At 39.7% G+C, this 13,690-nt stretch overlaps 1 protein-coding gene across 2 annotated transcripts in view; it reads left to right on the top strand.

Annotated features, from left to right (window-relative positions):
* The window catches only part of BMERB1 (bMERB domain containing 1), a 128,020-nt gene that overhangs the window by 4,521 nt on the left and 109,809 nt on the right, over positions 1–13,690 (top strand). The window contains exons 3-4 of one of the 2 annotated variants that reach the window (XM_074965408.1): positions 984–1,013; positions 1,184–11,703. The exons of the other annotated variant lie outside the window; for it this stretch is intronic. Coding sequence (XP_074821509.1) covers positions 984–1,013; positions 1,184–1,363 — 210 coding nt within the window. The 3' untranslated portion in view covers positions 1,364–11,703. Of the gene's footprint in view, positions 1–983; positions 1,014–1,183; positions 11,704–13,690 lie in introns of those variants that run through there. 2 annotated transcript variants of the gene reach the window in all.

Here is a 13,690-nt window from a genome sequence, read left to right as displayed (position 1 = left end):
CACTCAAGGGCTGTAATACCATTTATCTTGAGAAATAGCCACAGACTGGTTTATAGTTAGTAGTACAGTTGGCACCACTTTCTTGAACACCTCTTAATAACATTAGTTATGAAGACATATTTTTTAGTTATCAGTTTCACCCTATACTTTTCACTGACAGTTTTCCCTTCTTTTAAGAACACCTTTAAGACTACTGATGTCCAATTTTAGCTCATTTCTCTATGTTATTTTAAATGGTAGATAGGTGATGCTAACAAGTGTGGGTTAAAGCCAACACAAATCCTAAAACTGAGCAAATCAGGGACTTCCAAGATTTTCCAGGCCTTGGAAGACAAATATATCATGAGAAAAAAATTAGCAGGATAAATATTGCAACATTTCACCTCTCATCATAGAACTATTGCACTGGGAGGATAAAAGGGCATTTTTGTCACCATGGAGGGTGTTCTTATTACCAGTGCCCACTATATATTCGTAAGAACATTTGGTTTAACAGTGTCCTTCTACTGATCTTGCTTACTCTGTGTAAATTAATCAGTTCAACTCTAAGAAAGAGGCTTACAGTATATGAGCAAGTAGAAGGAGCATTGCAAGTGTGAAATAAATATAAAGTTCAGTGGTATTTTTCATTCACAGCTGAAATAAACATTCACTCATTTAAACATTTGTTCAGCCATCTGGTAAATGTGCTTACATATCAGGCATCATATGATTTTGAAGTTCGCATTGTCAGATTTTTGTATATAAACTGAGGCAGAATAATCTCTTAGACATTCTTAGGGTAGCAGCTGATGGGGGTTATTTGCAGTTCTAATATTACCACCTCTTATTTGAACTGCCTAATTTGAAATTGAACACCTTTTATTAACTTTGGTGAGGTATTTCCTAGTCCTTGTTAAATACTGTCAATAAAAAGGAATACTTGAAATAAATCACTGTAACTGAAATACATAATAGTAATTAGTCCATCACTTTCTTTTCAGACTGGACTGATGTACTGGCCTTTTGTGCAGGTGAGTTTCAAGTTAACATCAGTGCGAACTCAATAACCCTTTCTTTGCCATACAGTCCTATCCTAAATTGTGCCCCCCCCAATGCTCCCATTGAAGTCAATGGAATTTTTGGGTGTCTAAAGAATGCAGGATCAGGTCCTAATAATGAACTCTCTCTCTTTCCAATACAGCTTTCAAACTTCGTTCTGGTCCCTGTTTACTTGAGAACAGCTTACACTGGGCTCTGTGGCTTTCTCTGGGCTATCTTCATTTGCTTTTCACAACAGAGCGGTGATGGCACAGCAAAATCGGCTTTTCGGTGGTTCCAAAAAGAGAAGGTCAATGCAGATGGAGAACCATCAGAGAAATGAGAAAGTTGTTTAATGGAGTATTTATTTTAAATGGTTAAACTGTGCTTGTAAAGGGCAATGAATTGCACCGCCAGCAGATTTCTGTGTTTTTAAAATGAATCTTCATCCTAGTGCTCAGTGGTCATTATATACAGTGGAATAGTTTGGTTTTGCACCTGTTTATTTTCACAGAAAAGAGGCCCATTGTATATTGGTGTTTAATTATTTTCATGCTGGCAGCTAGTCTCCTCTGGACAGCCACTTGCTTCTTACAGTGCAGTGAGAGCATTTGCACAACATGGTAGCCAGCCTCATTGGGGAGAAATATTAGCTGTAATTTAATTTTCAAGCAACTTCTAATTGCTAGAAAAGGGGGATAGAACATTAAATCATCAGTGTTTATACTTGCCAGTTATTATGAGAGCAAGATTCCTTTTGCATTCACTGGAGTTTTCTCTGAATTGCAACCATGGTACTGAATCTATATTTATTCTGAGAAAAAATTGTACTCTTTTTTTATAGGAACCAATTATAACATTTTTTAAACTCTTGCCTTAGTTTGCAATGAGAATCTGTACAAAGACAATAACGTAGCCTTGCAAAATTTACCAGCCTAAGCACAAAATGTATTTGTTCTCCCTCTACAATGATCAATGACAAGGAAAAATTAACGATATTTTATGTACTTGTCTATTTAGCCTAGTTGCCCAAGTGGAGTGAGTGAATGGAATTTTGCAAGGCTGATGTAGCTGTGGAATTGTTATTGCTGTGTGTGTATTTAATATCCTCAAGATAATGAGGCAATTAAAAGATGGCTTTATTTATTCTGGGTTAGTACTTTTAAAGTCAACATTATATTTGGATATTTGTATTCCTTTTCAGTAAGATTCATAGTATATGGAGTATGGGTGAATGTCTATGATAGAGACAATACATACTCAAAAGCAAATTAGAAATAATGTGCTCATATTAATGCTTTTTGTGATAATTCTATTATAGGTAGTGCTTTTATTTTTATTTCTGCATGTGCCTTAAATGTATAGTAATAAACTGCATTCATTTAGAAGAAAGGAACTTGGGAGGAGTACCATTTCAGGGAAAATAAGAGCTGACATTAGGGAAATTGACAAGGTTTTCAAGAAAGAGTAAACACAATCTCTATGTGATCTGTGGTGAGATGCCATATGCTGCGATGTGGAAAGCATTCCACTGGTGATCGTTTTTGAACTTTCACCAATAAATGTGACAGCTATCAGGATTGCAAATAATAAGAAATAAGGTTCAGTTTGATATCAGATTACTAATCCCTCCAACAGAGTTGAAAGACAACACCATCAGTTATTTCCTGTTCCCTGTTTCTTTACCTTGTCAGCATGCACAAAATGAAAATGTTATTAAGAATATAGTTCTTGGAGAAAAAATGATGACTGAGATATAGTGTTGCTTTGCTGTGTGCTGTTAACAATATGCCATGTTCCACCCTTGAAGTAGCTGCAATTCGTTAGTGGATGAAATGATTCATATACAGTTATAATTGTTAGTAGAATTTGTAATGAGTGGAACACCCCTCTTTTATTTTTAAAGCTTTGGATGTTTATACATGCTGTGCATTAGTGCTGTAAACTTTTCTGATGCCAGTTATTCAGAAACTTGGCTTAAATAGGATTTTTGTCTGGGTAAGAACGTCAGGATTTATCTCCATGTTTCTTCTGTTTGCAGTATATAGAAAGGTAGTTCTTTGTTCCTTTTCTCTTTTGTGTAATCACACTGGAGCATGTAGTTCTCATGTTTCAGTGAACGTAAGAATCTAAAAAGAAAAGGAGTACTTGTGGCATAGAGACTAACCAATTTATTTGAGCATAAGCTTTCGTGAGCTACAGTTCACTTCATCGGATGCATACTGTGGAAAATACAGAAGATGTTTTTATACACACAGACCATGAAAAAATGGATGTTTATCACTACAAAAGGTTTTCTCTCCCCCCTCCCCACTCTCCTGCTAGTAATAGCTTATCTAAAGTGATCACTCTCCTTACGTCCTTTTACTCCCTCCGTTTCTCTTGAAAAGGGCTACGTAAGTAACACTAATCTCTCCTCCTGTTCTAAAACCTCTTTGTAATCACTAGCTTTGGCAGTTAGTAGGAGTGTTTCAGGGGTGGGAGATGCAAAACAATGTGGCTATCTTGGGCCAGATCCTCAGCTGGTGTAAATTGGCATAGCTCCTTTGAAGTTTTTGGAGCTCTGTCAGTGTACACCATCTGAAGATCTGGCCCCTTAGTTTTTGGAAATACTATAATTTCTTACCACTTTATAGATTAGGAGACTCTAATATGACTTTTCCTACAAATGCACACTTGTATTTGCCTCCTCTGCAAAGCAGGGCTAATGAGTTGGCGATACAGTACTTATCAACAAGAACATCCAAAATATCAAACCGTGGACTGGCAGCTGGGCAGGATTGCCCTCGTGCCTGTTTGGATGCATGTTTCATAGGTGGTCCCAGAGAGCCCACATAAAGGAGTCGCAATAGACTTAATGCCAACTGAACACTACACAGAATTCACCAAAAAAGTATGGCTAGATAAAAGAAGTCAAGGTGGTGCTCAGCAAAAGGAGGGAGCTCTCTGCCAACAGCTATCAGGCATGTATTCACATGACACCTCCATTTCATGGGGTTGTTTCTAAGATCAAATGAGTAGAGAAGACAAATTCTGACCAGCTGTGACAGCAACTCGGTTTTATTCAGTGTAGCTGTGTAGTTTATACAGGGTCTGAATTTGGCCAAATGAGAATTTGAAAGTCTGTTTTCCAATTACACTAATTTAAAAAAAATGTACTGTCCTAGATCATTTTGATATCTGAGTCACATTCTGCTAGGAGTTCAGGCTGGTGTCTAGAAAAAGCCCAGCAGAGTTTTTCCTGCCCTGGAAAGCAGCAGTCACTGACATTGCCCAGAACCTTAGGTTTCACAGTATGGTGCATGAGAAGCTGCTTGGCTCATACATATACATCACATTGTGATGGGCACCATCTAAGTATGTATAGCATAATAATAATAATAATATTGGTGCCACATTTGCAACCTGGAAAGCTTCTGCCTTCCCATTCTCTGCTGGTACAGCCAATTCCTGCTTTATGGCAATGGGAAAAGGGGTACAAGGAATATTCATATATTAGGATGGGAAACATCCATTTTAATTTTACTTGGAAAATGGTTGTATATTTGCAGAGAATCAGTAAACAGTAAAAGTCATTATTTGGACATGGTTATCTTTAGCGGTGTGTGTATAAACCCATGTTTTTGTGAAAAATTCCATGGGATCTTCATTGACCACAAGCGAAGACCTTAGTTTTATGTCACACCCAGAAGATGGCACCTCCTACTGCATGGTCCTTATCACAAAGAGCAGGTTATGGGATTATTAGGATAAGGATTATTAACCCCATTTTACAGGTGGGGAAATTGAGTCTCAAAGAAGATTAATGACATACTGAGGGTCATTCAGCAATTCAGGGGCAGAGCCAAGAACAGAATCCAGAACTCCTGCCTTCAAAGCCTTATGCTATAGCCACTGGACTCTGCTCCCTCTCAGATTAGAAGCAAATAGAAATCTGGGATTATTATTATTTTATTAGATAATAAGTAATATATTTCCAGACACAAGCATGGACATTAGGGAGGAAAGAAAGGCATAAAATGAAAACTTCAATAGATGTGTAAAATAAACATGCAAAGGGTAGTGGAGGTGTGTTCGACACTGCTAAATTTAATCGTTTATTTGTGAAATTCTTGAAGAGGAAACTGTCCAATGGATTTGAGGCAGTCTGAAGTAAACAACATGTAGTACAATGGACAACAATTTAAACTACTTGTGCAAATGCCTGTGGGTTTAGAATTGGTTGTAATCTCTCAGGAGAAAGATCTGTGGGTCATTGTGAACAGCTCAATTAAGATGCTTGCTCAATCTATACCAGTGATTAAAAAAGCAAATGAGACGATGGATTATATTAGGACAGGGACAGAAAAATATTTATTTCTGTGAACCCATTCAAAGTAGTAGATATTTTATATTATTTTGATATTTAGAAAGGAATTGTCCTCAGTGGAAACATTTTGTGCTTCTCTGAATGGAAATGAGTTTTGTAAATAAAACCAAATCTACAAATTTTATAAAATGAGGCAGAGCAACTTTCACAAAAAAGAGGTGCTGGAATCTTCCTGTATTTGGAGGTGTTTGTTTCGGTGCTTTATAATAATACATTAACCCTTTTCTCTACTGGTTCTATATGTCATCTGCTGCACTATCATCAGTCCACTGATGTCAGTATAGTATTGGAGGTGCCTGGCAGACAGAGCAGCAAAGGAAGTGCATTTCACGCCCCATATCTATAATACAATATGTACAGATTAGCATCAGTCAAAAAGTTCATGTGTTAGTTTTTAAGGTATGCTATGCACAGTTCATAAAGAAGGTGAATGCTGCTTGTGCTAAAATCTGTGTGGAATTCAAGCAGGAAAAGAGAATGCAGTGAAATAGCATGGGATGCTTGGCACTTTATTAAACTGTTTATCCTTCTCATGCAAATTGCATTTATTTCTTGAAATGTACATCATAAGGCTGCTGTTGAAGAAAACAAAAAGGCAAGATTATTATTAGTTAGAGGTACACATTAGAAACAGATTTGTGGAATAGAGTGGGCTCCTGTTCCACTTGCTTTTCACTGTTCTGGCTCTGCAAACCAGGAAGAAAGGCAGCTTAATCAGCTAGTTGGGGATTCCCTCATTGCAGGTGTATCTCCAAGTGGCACAGAGCTATGGTCCTGAGGCTTTTCTAAACTACAATGGGGGCTGACCCCAGCTGGCCCCAGGATTAGAGAAGAAGAAAAGTAGTTTAAAGCCATCTTTGCTCATTCTCTCCTTAGCTGCACAGCGGGGGTTATGGCCCTGTAAATTTAGTTGCTTATTTTATTACAGATCAACAGTTGTTGATACTGTAAATTATTTTTGTACATAAGCATTATAGAGATGTATCAGATGACCATGATAAGGGAAAACAGCAGAGGTAAAGCTGTGTATGTTACAGGTTAAAACAGAAGATGAAACTCTTCGGGACTTCAGATGTCTTTCTAGGATGAAGAGAAAGTGGTGCAATCAGATTTAGGGAACTCCCTGCTGGAAATTTGTGAATTGATGGATTAGCAGCAGCTCTGGAGAAAATTCTTTCAGACTTCTCAGAGATTCAGAGGCCAGAAGGGACCAGTGTAAATATTTAGTCTGCCCTCCTGTATAACACAGCCTATAGAACCTCCCCAAAATAATTCCTAGAGTAGTGGTTCTCAACCTGTAGTCTGCAGACCATGTCTAAGGGGTCAGTGAAAGACTAAGACTGATAATTGACTGAACAGAATTCAGTTATATATACAGACAATAGATTTCCAAAAAGTCCTCACCTCCATTTGAAAATTTTTAGGAGTCCACAAATGAAAAAAGGTTTGAGAACCACTTCTAGAGCATATCTTTTAGAAAAACATTCAATCTTGATATAAAACTTTCCTGTGATGAAGAATCCATCATGACCCTTAGTAAATTGTTCCAATGGTTAATTATCTTCAGTGTTAAAAATGTATACCTTATTTGACTTATGGTGAGAGAAAGCAAGAGTCTCAAATGAAGACAAAAATCAAGAGAGAAAACTCATTGCATTTCTCCATACTGAAAATGGATCAATAATGTACAAGAGACCAGTATGAGAGGCTGTATCAAATACAGTGGAGTCTTTTTTTAGTGAACTCGCACATAGTGAAAACACCTTTCTAGGGAAGCAGAATGGAAGTCCAAAACGGCCTCCCATTGTAATGTGCAAATTCCAGTTCTGGTTCTGGTGATCCTCTACTTAGAATGAAGTTGTTCAGTGAGAAATTGTTACAATATAAGAGGGCCCCACTGTAGTAAGTGTTTGCAAAATGAAGTGATTACAGTGTAATACCAGTGTCTAAGGAAAAAGCCAGATTTACCTACAGTGTAGAATGTGTGCAAATATGAAGCTAGAATGACAAATGTGAGAATTGGAACATTGTTAGCAACGTAATTACATTGGAACTTCCATATAATAATTCTTTACATTTATTTCTACAGCATTTTTTATCTGAGCTACTCAAAGCCTTTTACGAACGTTAAGGGGGAAAATCCTCTTCTTAGCACCCACCCAGAATAATTGGGCTGGGGACTGATGATCTTTGAGGGAACAGAGAGGTAATCCTCTCCTAGAGAACCTGCCCTGAGGCCCACTTCCCAGTCTCAGGAATAGAGTAGTCTCTGCAGCTCTTGCGGCCCACTCCAGGGAAGGGGGAAGGATTTGGTCAGTGACCCAATGATCCTGTACCCAAGAAGCTGAGCACAGTAACACAGCTAGTCTACACTGAACAGTTTGAACTATGTCACACATACTTTCCAACCCACATGAACTTCCAAAACATGTACACACAGCACAACTACAGGGTTCAACAGCATCGGAGACTCTTCTGCATGTGGAGAGATGGCAGCTTTTGCCCTGAATTAGTTAACCCTCTGTCAAGGTTCCTTCCCGACTCTGAACTCTAGGATACAGATGTGGGGACCTGCATGAAAAACCCCCTAAGCTTATTTTTACCAGCTTAGGTTAAAACTTCCCCAAGGTACAAACTATTTTACCTTTTGCCCTTGGACTTTATAGCTGCCACCACCAAGCATCTAACAAATATATAACAGGGAAAGAGCCCGCTTGGAAATGTCTTTCCCCCCCAAATCCTCCCAAACCCTACACCCCCTTTCCTGGGGAAGGCTTGATAAACATCCTCACCAATTTGCATTGGTGAACACAGACCAAACCCCTTGGATCTTAAGAACAATGAAAAAGCAATCAGGTTCTTAAAAGAAGAATTTTAATTGAAGAAAAAGTAAAAGAATCACCTCTGTAATATCAGGATGGTAAATACCTTACAGGGTAATCAGATTCAAAACATAGAGAATCCCTCTAGGCAAAACCTTAAGTTACAAAAAGACACAAAAACAGGAATATACATTCCATTCAGCACAGCTTATTTTATCAGCCATTTAAACAAAACAGAATCTAATGCATATCTAGCTAGATTACTTACTAAGTTCTAAGACTCCATTCCTTTTCTGTTCCCAGCAAAAGCATCATACAGACAGAGGGAATCTTTGTTTCTGCCCCTCCTCCAGCTTTGAAAGTATCTTGTCTCCCCATTGATCATTTTGGTCAGGTGCCAGCAACATTATCCTAGCTTCTTAACCCTTTACAGGTGAAAGGGTTTTTTCTCTGGCCAGGAGGGATTTAAAGGTGTTTACCCTTCCCTTTATATTTATGACACCCTCCCAATGCCCTTTTCTGACTAGTTGATGGCTGGGGAAACTGAGACACAAATGATTTCCCCATGGTCATACAGGGAGCGTATGGTAGAGGACACTCATTCCCTAACTCCTGTTCCTGAGCTTTTACCAGAAGACCAGTTTCCCCCCTGACTGCACCTGTGGTAGTGATGCCACAGGCTTTTTAGGTGGAGCTTTCTTCCCCTTACTTTCACGTTTTCCACTAGTGCGTGGCTTATGTAACATCTTCAGTCTTTCTCTCATCCTCGTTTAGTGGTTGAGATTGAGGAATCTAGTTTTCTGGCATTCCTCTAATGCTTGTGGTGTTCTCATCTCACCATTACTTTAACAGCCCAATCCTACAGCCGCAGCTCAGGCAAAACTGCCATATAATTCAATATGTGTGGTTTGTCTGTATTAGGATTGCATGCTCAAGCCCTTGATATAGTCTTGGTAATGATGGGGTTTGATATCTCACTCTCTGCAATAAGCACCACATTTACTTATCTAATAAAATATGCTCATCTGCTTCCATTTCATGCATCACGTACTTTTATTTTCACATCCAAAGCACAACAAGATTGTTAGCTGTACCTGAGCTGCCATAGTAGGTCAGTGATATTGTTTGAAGGACTTTACATTAATTACATGCTCAATTGAAAATGGTCACAATACACAGTGATGAGAGACTAGTAGAGTGTAGTAATTACATCTGATGTTAAGTGGAAGTACTTGTACTGTTCCAGTGCAATATTTCTCTGATTTTTCAGAATCCTCCTTACAGAACAAATCAGTCACTTGGAGATGAATTTTTAAATGTATTTAGGCACTTAAAGATGCAGATAGGCACTTAGTGGGATTTTCAAAAGTTCCTAGCCCCTGACTCCCACTGGGAGCTCAATCCTGCACAACTCCCAAAGGGAGTTAGGGGTCTGGGTGCTTTGAAATTTCCATTAGGTGCCTATCTGCATCTGTAGGTGTCTAAATAAATACTTTTTAAAATCTGGCCTTTAGACAGTTGTGAATATCCTGAGAGACATGGATCACCTGTAGCTCCCACTGGCACAGAGGAGTACAGGGGCTACTTTGCATGTCTCTCCTGGCGCAAGCATCCCATATGGAACAGGTAAGAGGTAGGGTGCTGCGCTGGCACAGAGAATGGACTGGTTGCATTTAGTGGATCATGTTGCACTGTCCTTGCAGATGATATAGCTTGCATAGTCCCATATTCACCAGGCTGTTAAGGGAGGGAATTACATCTCCCTTAGACCTGTGGGGCTATACAGTTCCACATTGTCCACTGCTCAGCCCCGTGAATAAATGGCACAATTTGACCATCAGACTGAAGCAGGAGATTGGAAGATTATAGCTGCCATTTCAAGGTGAAGGAGGTAAGAGACTATTAAGAGGAAGGGACAGGCATACCTATTGTATTGCATGTGTAAAATTGCTCTTATACTGAATTGGTTTTTTTTGTTGTCCTTGTAGTTTTATTTTTTTGTGGACCAGCAACAAAACAACATATCCTTCTTCTATGCCTCTGGGCCTGTGAACGTTTTTGAGCTCTCATGTAAGATCAGCGCTTGTGCAGGAGAAATGGATGTCCACATGCAATTACCTTTAATTTTTAGGCTTTCTAATGCCAATGCAGGTAAACTCAGGCCCTAAGTGAGATGGCAGAGTGATACTGTGTTGGCATGTTTTATATGACTTTTTATTTTAACAGAAGTATCTGTGTATTAAAATTCAGTACACTATTGTACACTTTTGTTAGCATGCAACCTATCATATCCTAGACCCTGTATCTTTGTGTAATTCAGGAATCTGGTTTTCTGTGTATCTATTATCACCTGTAAAGGTTTGGACTCACTCCTGTGGCGCCTCCTGCTGGTAGTCATTGGGAATTAGCTCATCCAGCCCCACAGCACCCTCTGCAGGCCGGCGATCCGCCTTACCGCCGGCCCCCGTGTCCCTCCCAGGACCCGGTGCCCCTTTCTCTGGGGTCCCTCTGGCAGTACTCCCACACTCTCAGGTTCTGGGTCTCCCCACCCAGGGGAACCCCCACCCTCTAACTCCACCTTGCCTCAGTTTGGGCTACTGCCAGTCCCCACTTAGCCCCTTGTATCGGGGGCAGCCTGCAGTGTATATGCCACTCATCACAGGCAAGGGGGTTTGGACCTGCTACCCGTGGGCTGCCCCTCTGCAACCCTGCACCTATTCGGCCTGTAGTCAGGCCTGCAGCCTGAGGCTTTCCAGGCCGGGGCTCCCAGCTCCTCTGGCCCTTCCCCAGCCCTGCTCCAATCTGGGTGTGCTGCTCAGCACCTTGCAGCCAGGCCCTTCTCCCTCTCCAGGCAGAGAAAGACTGACTGGGCTCCTGGCTCACAGCCTCCTATGGGGCCAGCTGGGCCTGACTGAGCTGGCCACAGCTGCGGCTGCTCCTTTAATCCAGCTGGGCTTTTCCCCCACAGCCCCAGCCCTGTCCCCGAGCTGGTTTCAGCCCTGTCAGGGCCGGAGCGGGTAATCACCCCGCTACACCACCCAACACTCATGTAAAAACTCTGCTGCAAGATAATGGTTCACCTACATGACAAGGTGCTGAAATTGGTCCAAAGATGGAAAAATGTGAATATTATACTGAGGACTTTATTACCAGTACTATTTGTAATATATGCAACTTTTGCAAGTCAAGGAAAAGTAAAGATAATATGATGGCTTATAGTGTACTGCTGTAAAATTTACAATCAAAGAGCAAAGTGTGATTGTAGCATGAGTTTACTAAGAAAAATAAAAAGTCTGATATCTTTTGTTGTGGTCCAAAGCACTGCCTGATGAAACTCGGTCATTAACCCTCAACTGGGCTACTCAAACTGTTTCTGTTCTATCTGCCTGGACCTGCATATGCCCATGTAGATGGAATACCAGTTTGTACTTCTAGGGCTCCTGTATTTTGTATTCTGTAATCTGACCTTCCACACAGCAGAATGGATGCTAAGTAAATAGATTTTTTTTAAAACGCTGGTGTGGTCTCTATTATTGATCTCTCTGCAACCTTTGCAATCAGACATTGTATAGACACAGACACCAAACCCCTGGCTTCAAACAAACCACCCCCTTTAAACAAAAACTCAGCATAACCCATATTTTGCCAGTTTCCAGCCAAAGCCATAAATCAGCTCAGCTTCTCTTGAAACCCAGTTCAGGCACAAAGGTTTATGAGGCTTGGTCAACCTGGTCTGTGTTTTAGGAGCTCAATCCTGCAAGAATCTGAGCGCTGTATCCCTGATCCAGCAAAGCCTTTAAGCACTTGTTTAATTGTAAGCATGTGATAATGGAAAACTCATGCTTAAAGCTGAATGCATGCTTAAGGGCTTTGCTGGATTGGGACCAGAGAGTTCAGCCCCTTGAAAGAGTGAGCTCTAGGTTAGTGATAACAAAATGAGACCTTACGTGGCCTGGTTTTACACAGTTTCAATTACAAGTCAGAAAGACTGTGGGACAAATTCATATGTGAGGCCAGAAAAATGGCAAATTTGCAGATATTTTTCCCCCAACTTTGGGAACACAAAATGGTGCAGTATTAAATGAAGAAAATGTCCACTAAATTTTGCCAGTCGTCATTTTTCGCTTGGCATTTTTTTGGTAATGTCTCTTGTCATTTTTCCACAGAAACAGTACTTTAAATATAAGTAAATAGAAATAATAAAGAATTACTAATTACATGCTCAGTTGTTTCATTAATTCATTCTTGATTAAACAGGTAGTCAGTGATATGTTAAACCCAGAGGTGTACCCATTTAATATTTCACATTCCAAGCATTAATCAAAAATCAAGAAATCAGAATAAGATGACATATAACTTAGAGAACGTGAATACACACATGCTCTGATCCGCATCTTAAATTCAAGGAACTTCATATCTCCCTTTAATATGCTTCTTAGAATGCCTTGCCATACTGCCTTTAAACTACAGAGTACATTTCCAATCCTGGCAGAAATGTAAAGCAGCAGTGGGAAATGAGTAACACTCCAATTATTTACCTGCAACTAGTTTGAATTATATATGAAGTTATTTTAGCCTAAAATACAGGAATGATTACTGATTGGAAAAGCCATGCAAATACATAAATAAGGCAGTAACTATTCATGGTATGGGAAATATTCATAATGAGGAAGTAATATCAATACTGAGACATGATACACATTAATCTAGTAGCCATGACCCTGATCTTGCATAAGGAGAGCAGACTCCTGCATCCCTCTGGACTCCCACTGATGTGGAAGGGGGCAGGATCAGTGCCTCTAAGAGTTCTTCTTTCATGACAGCACACAACTGAACATAGTTATAAACTTCAAAAGGATACTAAGCGACTGCTTGCCCCGCTATTTTTAATTAGGATTTATATACTTTGAAGAAACTAATTAAATTTACTTTTGCCTAATATTATAAATTTTAAAAGAAAATGTGATAGACACAATATCAGAAACAAAGAGAGAAAGAGCCCTGATTTTTATAGGGCAGTAACATGAATCAGTGACATGATTGGTTGCATATACACTGACAAGATCAAACTGTGTTATAATGTCATTGGGGGCACTGAAGTATTATACCCCAATCTCCTTACATAGTAAATTTGTCTGGGTAGACAGCTCATGACATTATGAGGACAGGAGATTATATGTAATGCTTAATGCAGTCTTGTTCACAGATCCAGTTTCCCAGGCAATTGATTTCATTTATGCTATATGTTCATCTGTATTGGGGAATCTGGTTAGAGCACACGTGGACATGTCCCAGACTTCATGGACACTCTGAAAACACAGGCAGGTCCATTCTACACTACAAAATTGAATCATGGAGGGAGAATTGACATGGTTGAAATTCAAGTGCAGATGGTGCAGATAAGCAGGAATTAGTTCATATAAACTGTGCTGTACTGGGTTTTAGAACAATGCTGTAAAGCTCTCTAGGGTGTTTGTTT

This window comes from Natator depressus, chromosome 10, assembly GCF_965152275.1.
Source record: "Natator depressus isolate rNatDep1 chromosome 10, rNatDep2.hap1, whole genome shotgun sequence".
Taxonomy (NCBI): domain Eukaryota; kingdom Metazoa; phylum Chordata; order Testudines; family Cheloniidae; genus Natator; species Natator depressus.
The sequence above is the reverse complement of the archived record's forward strand: the minus strand, read 5'-3'. Positions and strand labels throughout refer to the sequence as shown.